Source organism: Peromyscus californicus, unplaced genomic scaffold, assembly GCF_007827085.1.
Source record: "Peromyscus californicus insignis strain IS unplaced genomic scaffold, ASM782708v3 Scaffold_4__1_contigs__length_199733344, whole genome shotgun sequence".
Classification (NCBI taxonomy): Eukaryota; Metazoa; Chordata; class Mammalia; order Rodentia; family Cricetidae; genus Peromyscus; species Peromyscus californicus.
In genome coordinates, this window is record NW_026294562.1 from 32,112,654 (window position 1) to 32,126,286 (window position 13,633).

At 43.4% G+C, this 13,633-nt stretch overlaps 1 protein-coding gene across 1 annotated transcript in view; it reads left to right on the forward strand.

Annotated features, from left to right (window-relative positions):
- Gldc (glycine decarboxylase) overlaps window positions 1-13,633 on the forward strand; it is a 91,002-nt gene extending 77,369 nt beyond the window's left edge. Inside the window, exons 21-25 of the mRNA XM_052763352.1 lie at window positions 568-679; window positions 6,950-7,045; window positions 10,899-11,071; window positions 12,208-12,288; window positions 12,978-13,633. Of these exons, the coding sequence (XP_052619312.1) occupies window positions 568-679; window positions 6,950-7,045; window positions 10,899-11,071; window positions 12,208-12,288; window positions 12,978-13,121 (606 nt within the window). The 3' untranslated portion in view covers window positions 13,122-13,633. The remainder of the gene's footprint in view (window positions 1-567; window positions 680-6,949; window positions 7,046-10,898; window positions 11,072-12,207; window positions 12,289-12,977) is intronic.

Here is a 13,633-nt window from a genome sequence, read left to right on the forward strand (position 1 = left end):
AACCCTTTGCTCTTGGTGACTTTTATCCTGTATGACAGCAGGGACTCAACCACCAGAATAAGAAAAGATTGAATCTGGCAGTTGGCAAACATGAACACGAATATTGTTTATGTTCCCCACTGTGGACAATGGAAAGGCAAACCACACAAAACTGACGTGATGGATTTTGACCAAGATCTCATCAGATTCCTCAGAATTGTCATTATATTGTCAAATTCATAGTAAACAAAAAATAAACATTGCAACACTTCCAACCTAAAGAAAAGTTCATTTTCCTCTTTAGATAGCAATGGTGTGTAGTCAACTATGCCCTGCTTTGTTATTATGACCTCCCCACCAAAAAAACAACCAAGTAAAATTAGTGCTGAAAGAACAAAACTTATTTTATCATAGAGTAGGCTGACAGATCTCCTTCCTGGAATTTTTCCATTCATTTTCAATCTGCAGTGGTGGTGAGCTGGTGAATTCTTTTGGATGAATTTAACTGGGGTATCTGCATAGTATCTTGACCATTCACTTTACCATTAAATTCAGTGGTTGATGGCCCTTTTTTTCTCTTTGTTGCAGATGATGGGAGGAAAGGGCCTCAAAGAAGCCACAGAAATTGCTATTTTAAATGCCAACTACATGGCCAAGCGATTAGAAAAACACTACAGAGTCCTTTTTAGGGGTGCAAGAGGCAAGTATCAACTCTTTGATTTTATTTTTTCTTTCTTTTCTATTTTTGTCCCTATAAGCAAACTATGCTTGATGTAGATGTGATTTTGTAAGGTAGATGTGATTTTGTAAGGTGGGAGGGAGGCTTCTATTTCTTAGTGTATACAAAGGAAAGTGTAGAATTCTTGGAAATATAGCCAACTTACTCATTACTCTGTGCAAGGCTATCCCAGCCTAGTCTACAGAGCCTCATTCAGCAAGGGGCCTACATCACACAAAGAGATGTTCACATGAACGACATGAGCCGATCGTTCACAGTGTTGTAAAGGTGTCTCAAAGAGTCAAGCCACTTAGTCTGGGCAGAGCCAGGGTGGAGCAGTTTGATAAAGGACAGCTATTTAATATGTGCAAACACACAGGAACTAGCCAGGTAAAGAGGAGTTCCTGTCGGGTGTGCTTGATTTGAAGTGAGATAGGAGGAGAGTGGACCAATGACATGAAGTCGAAAAGACAGCTTGGTGCCTTGAAGGTCTCAGAAGAATCTAGACTTAGAACTCCTGAGTCATACCATAGCCATTAAAGGCTTCCCAGCTTGAGGAGTGACGTGATGAGATTCATTAAAAGGCTGGAAATTGTCAAGGCAGTGAGAGTAATGGGTTCTTGGAAGTATAATCAGTTGGACGTAGTTACTCATTAGTGCAATGTGTTGGGTAAACATCTAGGCTTACATTAGAGGTACTAAGAGGTAGGAGAACAAAGCCAAAATAGAAGTGATAGGTGATGGAAGTAGGAACCAGGTAGGGGGCTAGAGAGATGGCTTAGCTGTTATGAGCACTTACTGTTATTCTAGAGGACCTGAGCCAAATTTCCAGCACCTCGGTTAGGCAACTCACAACCACCTGTTCCAGTTCCAGGTGTTCCAATGCTCTCTTGTGACCTCTGAGGACGCCTGTATAGATGTGGCATACACACACACACACACACACACACACACACACACACACACACACACTTACTTATATAAATCTAAAAGGTGGATGTTTAGAGGTGTGGCTGCTCTAGTTGGGGAAGGGGGAACCAGGAGAGAAGATTGAGTCAGGAGAGCAAAGCATCTCCAGCAGACAGTGGCGTTAAGGATGGTTGGTGGTGCCTCCTGGGGCTCTTGGCTCCTCCAGCCCGGTCAGAGGGGACATCTACATTGCTTACCATCTCTAACGGCTCTTCTGGACCCAAAGGAGGACTTTAAGAGTTGGAAAATCAAAAGAAGTGAATAACCAGAAGCCCTGGGTAGGTGCTCTCCAGAGAGTAGAGAGGAAGGGTGCGAGGAATATGTCTCTAAGCAACACAATAAAATGCATCCTCTGTTACTAATTAATTCAAATATAGCTCCTGTGTTGTGGAATCTAGCCTGATGTTTTTGTATATTTTGTATATTTGTCTATTGCTTTAATGATTAGTTTAAGTATTTATCTTGATGGTTATATAAGTGACAAATATTGTTTAATTCACAAGTTTTGGGAAATAAAAAAGCATGAGAGAAAATTTAAATACTTGCATCCACCCGGCAGATAAAGCTACCATTTAATGCTTGGCTATATCCCTTCCTCATTACTCTTACACAATTAAGCTAACATCACAAGGGTCTGGTGAGAATAGACTGAAAAACAACAAAACTTAAAAAAAAAAAAAAACTTTGCCAATTTCATGAGTGAAAGATAATATTGTTTTAATTTACAATACTTTAGCTTTTCTTTGATTTCTCTATTAATTATTGGTGGCAGTACTAGGTTTTGAACCCAGGGCTTCATGGTTGCTAGGCATGCACTCTACCAATGAGCTATCCCAGCCTTTAATTTTTTTTTTTATATTATGTTTAACTTTGGCAGCATTACTGAGATAGAATTTATATAACTTTTCAGATAGTTTACTCATTTAAGCTACATAATTCAGCAATTTTTAATATGTTCGCTGATTGCAAAGTCTAGTTTTAAAAGCAGGAATTAATGTGAATTAAACTGAATGGGGGTGGTTAGCTCCCATGAGAGAAGGTCAGATGTCACCATACACTTAGCATTTATGTAGTGGCTTTGGGCAGAGCCTCACCCAATCCTGTGGGATTTAAAGTATGAAAAGATGGATGAAATTTCCATTTGTTTTGACATTTTACCCCAGAATTAAATTGCAAGTATCATTTCTCATCCCACACTGAAATGAATCGGTGATTATAGACTTGATTTCTCAATCCCAAAGTTTGTCAAACCAAACATTGGCTCATGTTGGTTCGCTAAACACATTTGTTATACAATTTGGAATCTCATATTTTGGAGCCTGAGAAACCAGCACCATTGTGCCTTCTGGGGACTCAAAATAGCCATGTTTTCAATAATCACATTGTATTCTAACGTGCCCAGCGGCCCTATTAGAAGACCAATGTTCGTCTTAATCATATTTACTAGCCCTAAATCAGACGTTGGAATTACAGATGCCTGTGAGGCAATCCTTTTAATGAACTCCAGGCTTGCCAGCATGAGCTGGTTCTCTGAAATTGGAATGGTAACTAAATGATCTAGGCCTGTGGCTTTTGAAGCAAGCAAGGATATGACAGGCAAGGGTTAGGGAGAGAAGCTGCAGAAGTAGTTATTCTGCTACAATGAAGAGAAAAAGGAATTGCTTTAGGTAGGGTTATTGTTTTGTGGGTGGTGTTGGTCAGTCTCTTTTGTTGGATGTTTTGGAGGGTTTTTTTTGTTGGTTGGTTGGTTTTGTTGCTTTGCTTTTGATGTGGGGTCTCACTGTGTAGCTCCTGCAGGCTTGACCTTGTGATTGATCTGTCTTAACGTTTGCTGGTGCTGGGATTACAGATACCTGCCACCAACTGCACCCCAAAAAGATGGTATTTAAGAGAAAGAATTATCACACTTAACAGGCACCTTGTCTTTTGGGCTGAGTTCACAATGTGTTCTGAAGGGCCTTCCCATCAGTAGAGACTTTGACAACATATCAGCATTTTACTAATGTTTCTATCTGCTTTTCATCTTGGGCAAACCAAGGGCTGTGGATTCCTGTCCCCGAAGGTTTTCAGGTAGTACTTCCTTTGAAAGTGAGCAGTGGCCTCACTGGCTGGCTGGTGCATGCTGTGACCAGGGGCCCAGAGTGCCTGACCTCATTCCCAAGAAAAAGTGGGGAGGTTTTTATTTTTGTCTCAGGTTACCACCGAAGAACTAGGAGGTTCTTTGATTGCCCACCAAGGCTTTCCAAAAGTTCCTTAGTTCCAGCATCTTGAGGCAGTCTCTGAGACTATTGTGGAAGTCGCCCAGGCTGTATTCTCAAGAGGAGCATGGAGAATCTTACCCTCCGCAGTGCATCCCCATGTTGTTCTGAAGACAGTCACCACAGGAGCCAGACCACGACATTTTACTTTTGCCATTGTCTCACCCTTTTTATTATAATGTAATTTAATATTTTCATTAATTCTAAGAGAATTTCATACATGTATGTACAATGTATTTTGACCATATTCACTCCCAACTCCTCTCCTTCCCCAAATTTACCCTCATCTTCCTACCTCCTCCCAAGTTTGGGTCGTTTTATTCTCTCTGACTCCCATCCCTCACCCCACCACCAACTCAACAAGTCCAGTTTATGCATAGGTACCCCCTACCAGGGGCACATCCTCAGACTCCCTCCCAGAAGCACTGGACTGAGAGGAGCTCCTGAGCTAGGCACGTTGGCTGCTTTGTTTTTCTGCAGGTCTTATGCAAGCATCCACAGCCGCTGTGAGTTCATGCTGGTCCTGTCATGTTCAGAAGATGCCATTGTTCCACTCCTCAGTGACTAGTGGCTCTTCCAATCTTCCCATCCCCGTCCTCTTCCCGTTTCATGCTCCTCTGACGTGGTGTCTGTCACACTCTTAGCTACCGTCCTGGTTAGGCCTAGAGGAGACAGCCGCTATCTTAAATTGCCCCAACTTACCATATGCCACAGTAGGTCTGGACATCTTTCTCTGAAGTCTGCAAAGAAAGAAGGGCATCTTGGGGTCCAGCCTCTGAGAGTCCCCAAGCTTAAATGTTATGTCTTAGAGGCTTCTTAAAAGAGAGGGATGCTCTTTGGATGAGAGTGTGCATTTAGAAAATAGCATCTGAACCTCATTTTTGGAACAGAGCTCTCCCCAAACCACTTGTCTGTGGTGGTGGCCCTGAAGGTACGAGTCTTGGGTTTAGCTATGCTGGGCAGGGTTGACTTGGTCAGATAGACTTTCAGCTATTGCCACTGAATCTCTGCTTGCAAGAGTCTCCTCTGGGCCTGCCAACAAATGACTCCTTGGCTGCTGACGTATGTTCCCAGCCTCAGGCTAGCCACATGCCCTTCAGAACAGTAAACATCACTAGCCATCTTCCTGCTGGTGTTGTAGTGCCCAGGGTAGCAGGCAGAAGAGAAATGGCAGAGACTAACACTGGACACTATGAATCCTGAAATTAGGAGTTGATAAGCTCTCAGGGATTTTTGTGATTTTTTTTTTCCCCTCCTCAAACCGCCATCTAATGGTTATTCTGTTGGGCACATTTTTCTAAGTTTACTCACCCACAAATATACCTTTCTGGTTTTGAGTCTCATTGTTAACCAAGTTCTTTCTTATTGTTAGAAACCGTATTTTAAAAATAGGGAGCTTTCGTGTATGTAGTCGCACACTCTCATCCTCTTGTTTTCTAGACTAAAGTTTAACGACTAAATTCATGTATTTATCCATTATTAAAAAAAAAAAAAACAAACCAGAGTGATTCAGCCCGCCTTCAGGGGCTGTTAGCGACTGGAGTTAGTGTTGAAGGCTGGAGTATGTCAATAGGTTCACTGTTGGCTGAGAGCCGGTAAAGCAGGTTATTTGGTTTGGGTTGATGTGCATGTTTCTGGGGCTGTATATGTACCCTGTGTGCATGTGAGTGTGTGGGTGGCATACACATACACAGGGAGGCCTCAGGAGGATGTTGGCTACCTTTCTTTGTCGCTCTCTGCCTTATTGCCTTGAGATGGTGTCTCATTGCTGGGCTGGCTGGCCTGTAAGTTCTTGGATACTACCCATCTCTACCCCCCTCACTTCCCCTCAACCCACCGCCCCTGATGGAGGTACAGGCATACATTGCTGTGCCCAGATTTTACATGGGTGCTGGGGATTTGAACCCAGAGCCTCGTATAGTAAGTGTTCTTACCCACTGGCCTGTCTTCCTAGGCTGATAAAACCAACTAAGGAAACTTTCCAACAGGTGGGTTGTAGAATTTGGGAAGCTCCCAAGAATGATGATTTGTTATTAAAGATGACTTATTTTCACTGTTTATTCTCTTAAAGATTTTATTTATAGTATTTTAAATTATGTATATGTGTGTATGCCTGAGTGTAGGGTTTGCAGAATGCAGTTCCTTCAGAGGCCAGAAAAAGGTAATAGATTATCTGGAGCTGGAGTTAAAGACAGTTGTGAGCTGCCTGGCATGGGTGCTGAGAACCAAACCCAGGTCCTCTGGAACAACTGGAAATGCTCGTAACAGCTTAGCTGTCTCTCCAGTGCCATCACTAGTTTATTCTTGATGGTTGGGTCCTCAGTAGCTCCTGACGGATCTAGAAGAACAAACAGTCTGTTTGTAAACCAGGTCGAAGGGAACTGACCCCCATAGAGTTCGGTCTCATTGATGCTTGTTGATTGATTGACAGTGTCCTCACCCCTTCTCCCTCTTGCTTTTCTTTCTCTTGTTTCTATTCTTTCTTTTTGGGTTTTGTCTTAAGACAGTCTTGATCTACATCTGGCTAGCAGCGCTTATTTCTAATTCTTGGTCTGTAGCCTGCCATCAAAACCTTTGACACTCTGAAGAATCACATAAAACAATGCATGTATCCTGTGAATATATGTACTTACTGATGAAGTTGTTGAACCTTGAAAGTAAAGCTGCTGCATTCATCCATGAATCTTAGCTCTAGAAAGAATCTGTATGAAAAGGATCAGGATTGTGTTTAACTGTTTCAAGTAGATTTTAGGTCTTCAGAATAGAAATTTCAGATATCTCCTGCTGAGTATTCTAGTAATACCCCTTAACTCCATCCATCGCCAGGCTCGCTGGTGTGTGGTGAACTAAAATCAGACACACGTGTGGTAGAGTAAATGAAGTCTTTATTGCCAACTATAACCATCTCAAGTTCTCTTAGACTCTTGGTCCCCATGGACCTCCATAAAGAGCTGAATTGTTTAGTTGTTCACTTGAGTGAAACAAGTCGATATGGAACTTCAACTGACATCGTGTTCTTCAACAGGGTATGTGGCTCATGAATTTATTTTGGACACAAGACCCTTCAAAAAGTCTGCCAATATTGAGGCTGTAGATGTTGCCAAGAGGCTCCAGGATTATGGTAAGTGGCTTTTGACATTTACACAATTGTTCCTATAGACCATTTCCTGGAAGCACAAATGGAGGTCCAGACACCTGGTAAATTAACCCCTGGTGTAAGTGGGGAGTTTGGACTTACTGACTCCCTTCAAAAATCACAATGAAAAACTGACTCCCCCTGTGGTTACACACTCCTGCCCTTCAAAGGGTGTCCATGTGCATCTTGTGGAACCTCAAACAGTCAAGATGTCTTGTTAAAATTTAAATCCCAGCCAGGCAGTGGTGGCACATGCCTTTAATCCCAGCACTGGGGAGGCAGAGATAGGCGGATCTCTGAGTTCAAGGCCAGCCTGGTCTACAGAGTGAGTTCCAGGACAGCCAGAGCTACAGAGAGAAACCCTGTCTCAAAAAAAAAAAAAAAGTTTAAATCTCAAAGAAAATGATTGCTGTTGCCCTTTGTCTAATAACTCCTCACTTCTCTCCTCGGCCCAGGAAACAGTTTGTGAGAAGGTAAGCTGGTAGAGTGAGGCCGGTGGATCAGAACAGGTCACCTGCACAAGTGGAGAGCCAGGTGGCATGGGGTGGCCGTTTCAGCTGCTTCCAGAGATGAAATGCAGGCTTGTATTTTGCACAAAGAACGCCTCTTCTAGGTGTTATAGCATTCATTTATCAAGGTCCTCATCAAAGCAACTTGCATTGTAGATCCTTCTGCTGCTGTACACTGTGAATATGTGTTACTCTGATTGGTTGATAATAAAGCTGCATTGGCCTATGGCAGGGCAGGATAAGGTTAGGCGGTACATTCAAACTGAAGACAAGAGGAAGAAGGGTGGAGTCTGGAAGACATCAGCCTGCTGCCCAAGGAGCAACAAGATGCTGGCAGACCAGTAACGCCATAGCCACATGGTAACATATAGATTAATAGGAATGGGTTGAGAGTTGTAAGAGCTAGCTAGCAAGAAGCCTGACCAATAGGCCATACAGTTTGTAAATAACATAAGATAATATAATCCTCTGTGTGTTTACGTGGGACCAAGCAGATGCAGGATGTGAGTTGGAGAGATTCGTCCTGATCTCGGGGCTGGACAGGAGTGGAGAAACTTCCAGCTACCTTCAGCTCTCAGAAATGGGGAGGAGGGTGTCTTTAGCTTTCGTATGTGATTATAGTGTATGAATGAGTACAAGTTCTTATGTGCACATGGGTGTTTGTTTGCACATGTGTCCACATGCATGTGGAGGCCAGAACTTGGCATGGGGTGTCTTCCTCTGTTATTGTCCACTTGACTTTTGAGGTAGGCTCTCACTGGACCTGGAGCTCACTGATTTGGCTCGGGTAGTTGGCTAACAAGCTCTGGGGATCCGTTTTTCTGTGTTCTAGCTTTGAGGTTACAGATAAGTGCTACTGTGCCTGTCGGTCCTCGGGGTTGCACATTGAGTATTCTACTAATCAAACCATCTGTCTATGAATACATGTGAAGCGCTATCTGAAGTTAATGGCTTTTCCCCCCACGTGTTTGTGTTTTGTCTACACGTATATAAATGCAGCACATGTGTGCCCAGGCTAAAGTCAGAAAAGGGTATCAGATCACCTGGAACTGAAGTTAGAGGTGGTTGGTTGTAAGCCACCATGTGGGTACTGCATGCTGGGAATTGAACCCAGGTTCTCTGCAAGGGCAGAAAGTGCTTTTAACCACCGAGTCATCTTTCCAGCTCCTTAATGACTTGTTTTAAGAAGAAATGTGCATTGGGAAATTTTACACAGTTTTCCTGATGCATCTTAGAGGTCCACACATGACTCCCCATAAATGGATGATCCTATTGTGCAGAATTACACACAATAGACGGGAATATCAGAGAAAGTGGTTAGTACTGAAATTAACATCACTGTCTCTTCCTAGCACCCCTCTGAGCTGACAGCAGCAGTCCCCCTCCGTTCCTTTTGGCTCACCTCCTGGCCAGGGGCTGAGTAACGGCCAGTTGGGAGCAGCACATACAGTTCTTGGATATGTTGTCTAGACATGCAGCTAACTGCAGCACATGCACAGGGAGAGGAGGGGCTAAGAAGTGTGGCCGTTGAAGTTACTACCCATTGTTTTCAAGTCATACCATGTCTCTTGACCTTGACACAATTCTGATGTTTGATGGAAAGATTTCCATACTTGTCCAAAACCCAGAATTGTCCAGGTTCCTAGCACATAGCATGTAGTCCTAAGTGACATTGAATAAAACAGCCATGTATACTGAGACACTGACAACTCGGATTCTCGGGGAGGCTTAGGAACTACACTATGCAGTCACCTTCACAGCCTTTGGGGCACCCTAGTTTGGGACCAACATTTCAAAATTATCCCAATCTGCCAGGAGTTTTTAAGGTTCAGGCTTCACCTTGGGCACCTCCCTTCCTGGGTTAGGGTCAAGACCCAGGAATCTGTTTCTAGAATAGTACATGGATGGTTCCAGGTAGGTATGAATGGTTCCAGGTGTGGCAATCACTAAAGTAGACTATGGATTAAATTTGCCCACATAAGGAATTGAGGACAGATTTTCATGGGTAATGGAATCAGTTTATGCTTTAAAGGACAAAACAACTTCTTGCTGGTTAGGTGACACAGATGTATGCTTTTGTCAAAGCCCATTAAATGGTTTAGCTAAGATCTGTATATTTCACTGTGAGGTGTATTACAGAATGCATGAATACTGATTTTTGAGTTTCTGATGGACATTCTGAATTGCTTACAAAATGAAGTGTTCTGATAGGTGCAGTGTTCTTTGAACTATATAAAAAAATAAGATGGTACTGGCAATATGGCTCAGTGGGTAGAGACTCATGCTGCTAAGCCTGGTGTCCTAAGTTCCATCCCTGGGACCTACATGGTGGAATGAGAGCAAATTCCCAAAAGGCTGGCATGTGCGCGCACACACACACACATATGCACACGCACACGCGCAGGCACATGCTAAGTACACATAAACAGATTTTAAAAATAAGATGGATGGATGTGTGATAAAGCAGACATCATTGAAGAATCTATAGGGGCTATGTGGTTACCTCGATACAAAATACCTGTGTACTTGAATATTTCTATTAAAAGAATATCGGGAAGCTAGTCGATTAAGGCATGGAGGCATGACAATAGCATCCCGTGTAAAGATAAGACCTGTCAGAACTTGGGAACTTCTGTTCTCTGGAGTGAGATCCTCTGAGAGGTGCATCAACAGGGTCATGTTTCATCTTGAAGTCAGTTCAGAGATGGGATGGGAAATCGACGTGAGCATGAACAAGGCCCTGGGTTCAATCTCTAGTACTATACACCAAAACAGGGCCCACAGATTTGTCTGTGAAATGAGGGAAAGCTGTGTTCTTTTGTCCAGGAAAATCTTTTTTTGACTCTTACTTACTTCATCTTATAAACGAAAACTTACACAGAAACTTCAGGTGTGTTTATACTATGTTCAGAAAACCGCAAATGTTTTACACATCCTGACTAAGTCTTAGTTTCTTCACATGTCAATGGGGACAGTGATATTTGATTGCCTTCTCATTACTCGATAGGTTGTTTCTCTTCATTGTAGCACACTATCATTAAAGGGTGCTTTTCTTCTTCCTCCTCCTCCTCCTCTTCTCCCTCCTCCTCCTTCTGAGGTACTGTGGTTTGAACCTAAGACCTGGGGTATTCCAAGCATATGCTCTGCAGCTGAGTGTCAACTTCAGTCTAGAAAGATTCTAAAACACCAAGTGAAATGAAAATCCCACTCAATTTTCTCATGATGGCCTGTTAACACTTCAATATTTGTCCTTGTAAAATGCCATATTAAAAAAAATGATAATTTTTTGTCTTTTGACTTATACACATTCCTCTGGTCTCCTTTTGCAGGATTTCATGCCCCTACCATGTCCTGGCCTGTGGCAGGGACTCTCATGATTGAGCCCACTGAGTCAGAAGACAAGGCAGAGCTGGACAGATTCTGTGACGCTATGATCAGCATCCGGCAAGAAATCGCCGACATAGAGGAGGGCCGCATTGACCCTAGGGTCAACCCCCTGAAGGTACATGAGTGCTAGTGATTCATTCAAAGCATCCCACAGAACTGAAAGTGGTACCTGAAGAGTGTGCTGACCCTTCCCGAACTCTCTGTGAAGATTAGATTCTTGCCTAGCATGAGACAATTACAAGCAACACAGTTAGCTGTTTCTATCTTCTTGAATGGCACAGTGGTAGTTAGTCAGGTGGATTTTGGTTGTAGGAGCTGTGGACTCCACCTGTACCCAACTGATTGTGAAAGGAGCGGGTGGAGGAAGGAGGCTACCTGGTTGGAGAGTTATCATTGTTTGGTACAGTGTAGTCAAGAGTGTGTCACAGTACCATTTGTTCACTTCCTTCCTGAGCGCTCTATAGAAGTAGTTTTTGTGTTGGCATAGCAACCTGAGAACAAACTAATTGGTATTTGATTCATCCTGGGAGTTTTACAGTGCTTATGGCCCATGTGGAAGAAAGTTGAACATTTCCCCAACCTCTTCCAAAACACATTACTTCTCATGTCCCATGTTTCTGGTTCAGTGTAAACATTAATCAGGAGGAGACAGCTTGGGAACATATGGTGGACAGCAGTGGCATCTTTATGGCTGTAAGCCAGAGAATGAGATGCTGGGGCATATTCAGAACTACCTGGCTGGAGGTGTATTGTGGAGATGCTAGAAGGCAAGGACCTTGCTTGAAATACTGCACCAAAGGGAGAATACTCCTCATAGGATGATGCTACATCATCAAGTGTGCCAGCTTACACTCTGTGCCTGATATAAGAACAGTGGGAATGGTAGTCACCAGGTTCAGGATTAGTGCGCATCATGGGTGGAGATGGGGATGGAGAGGCAAAGTGAGTATGTGGACAGCATCAGCTTTGCCTGCTATTTTACTTTAAAAGGTGAAGCAAATGTGATTCTTAGGGGGGAAAAGTGCTGATTTGCTCTTACTGGGTGGTAGATATGCTCAGTAGGTTATCCAACTTTTCTATTTGACATATTTCTTCATAAAAATTTTACTAACACCTCCACCCACTCCCCAGATCAACCAAAACAGGAGCTTCCTCTCTGTGGGCTTCCATCAGCTCTGTGCTTGGGGTGAGGTGTGGGAGAAGGTGGCACATTGTTCTGACCTGACCCTCTGCCACCATTTCTCTGTCCAGATGTCTCCACACTCCTTGACTTGTGTCACATCCTCCCACTGGGATCGGCCCTATTCTAGAGAGGTGGCAGCATTTCCACTGGTAAGTTCTCCAAACCAAACTCTGCCATCCAGGGTGTTATTACAGCCCCCTTGCCCCGAGGGTCTCCCTCCTACAGTCTCATAATAAAAAGCGTATCTGCGACGGCAAGTGAAATGTGGACTGTGATGAGAAACAGGGGAAGACTTGGCCTTCGAGAGTCACCTGAGCTCCCTCGGGGCATCAGTCACAGGCCTGGGAACCCACAGGAGCAGGGGATTAGCAGCAATTCTGATTAGTGGAGCAGTGTACTCCCTACTGCATCCAGCAGAGAGGTGGACTTGTGTGATAGTTTTCTTTTAAAGGTGTGTATGTGTGTATACACTCTGTGCATGCAGAAGCTTGTGGAGGTGAGAAGGACATTTCAGATTCACTGGAACTTGAATTTCAGGATGTTGTAAGCTACCTGGGTACTGGGAACCGAACCCAAGTCCTCTTCAAGATCAGTAAATGCTCTTAACCAATGAGTCATCACTCCAGCCCCCTTCCTTTTTGATTCTTGTGTGGAAAAGGCATCTTCTAGTTCCAGAGGTATAGACACAAGACTCAAAAGTTGAAATTGTGAAAAATGTGGTTTTTAGCACTTGTTGGGCCAGTGGTGCCTTGGGCTGTGGGAACATCAACTGCTACATCCTCCTTTCCCCCAAAGGAAAACTCAGAACATCCCAGAACTTGCATCTTTTCCATTTCAGCCCTTCGTGAAACCAGAGAACAAATTCTGGCCAACCATTGCTCGGATCGATGACATCTATGGAGATCAGCACCTGGTTTGCACCTGCCCACCCATGGAGGTCTATGAGTCTCCATTTTCCGAACAGAAAAGGGCCTCCTCTTAGTCCTTCCTCCCTGAGTTCAAAGGACTGATTGATGCCTCCTAATGGAGCATTTGATAAGCAAGGATATTTCTTCTCCTGCCCACGGCTCAAGCAGGAGGTTTATATGCTGTATATTTTGGTAATCTTTCAAGGTAATATAAACACAGTTAGCATGGTGAGTGGTAGCTACCTGCTGTAAGGCAGTTGCTGTTCCTGTTGCCTTGATTGGGAACCATTTAGTTTTATAAATAGGAATTTTGGGGTGTGCTAGCAATTTTAACCTTTTAATTCAAGAAGTTTGCAGAGGTCAGAGCCTATGCTGGGAATTCGATAGACATTCTTTTTGTTCCAAATAAGTCCTTGTGGACTGTGCCCTCGGGAAATCCCAGGGCCAATGTTTACATTTTGTATACACTGAAGAATTCTTCCTCACTAATGTGCCTGATCTGTCATAGCATTTCTGAGTGTTTTCCTTTTGCTGTGTGGATTTTTTTTATCTGCTTTATTAGTGTTCTAATAAAACTGAATTTGAA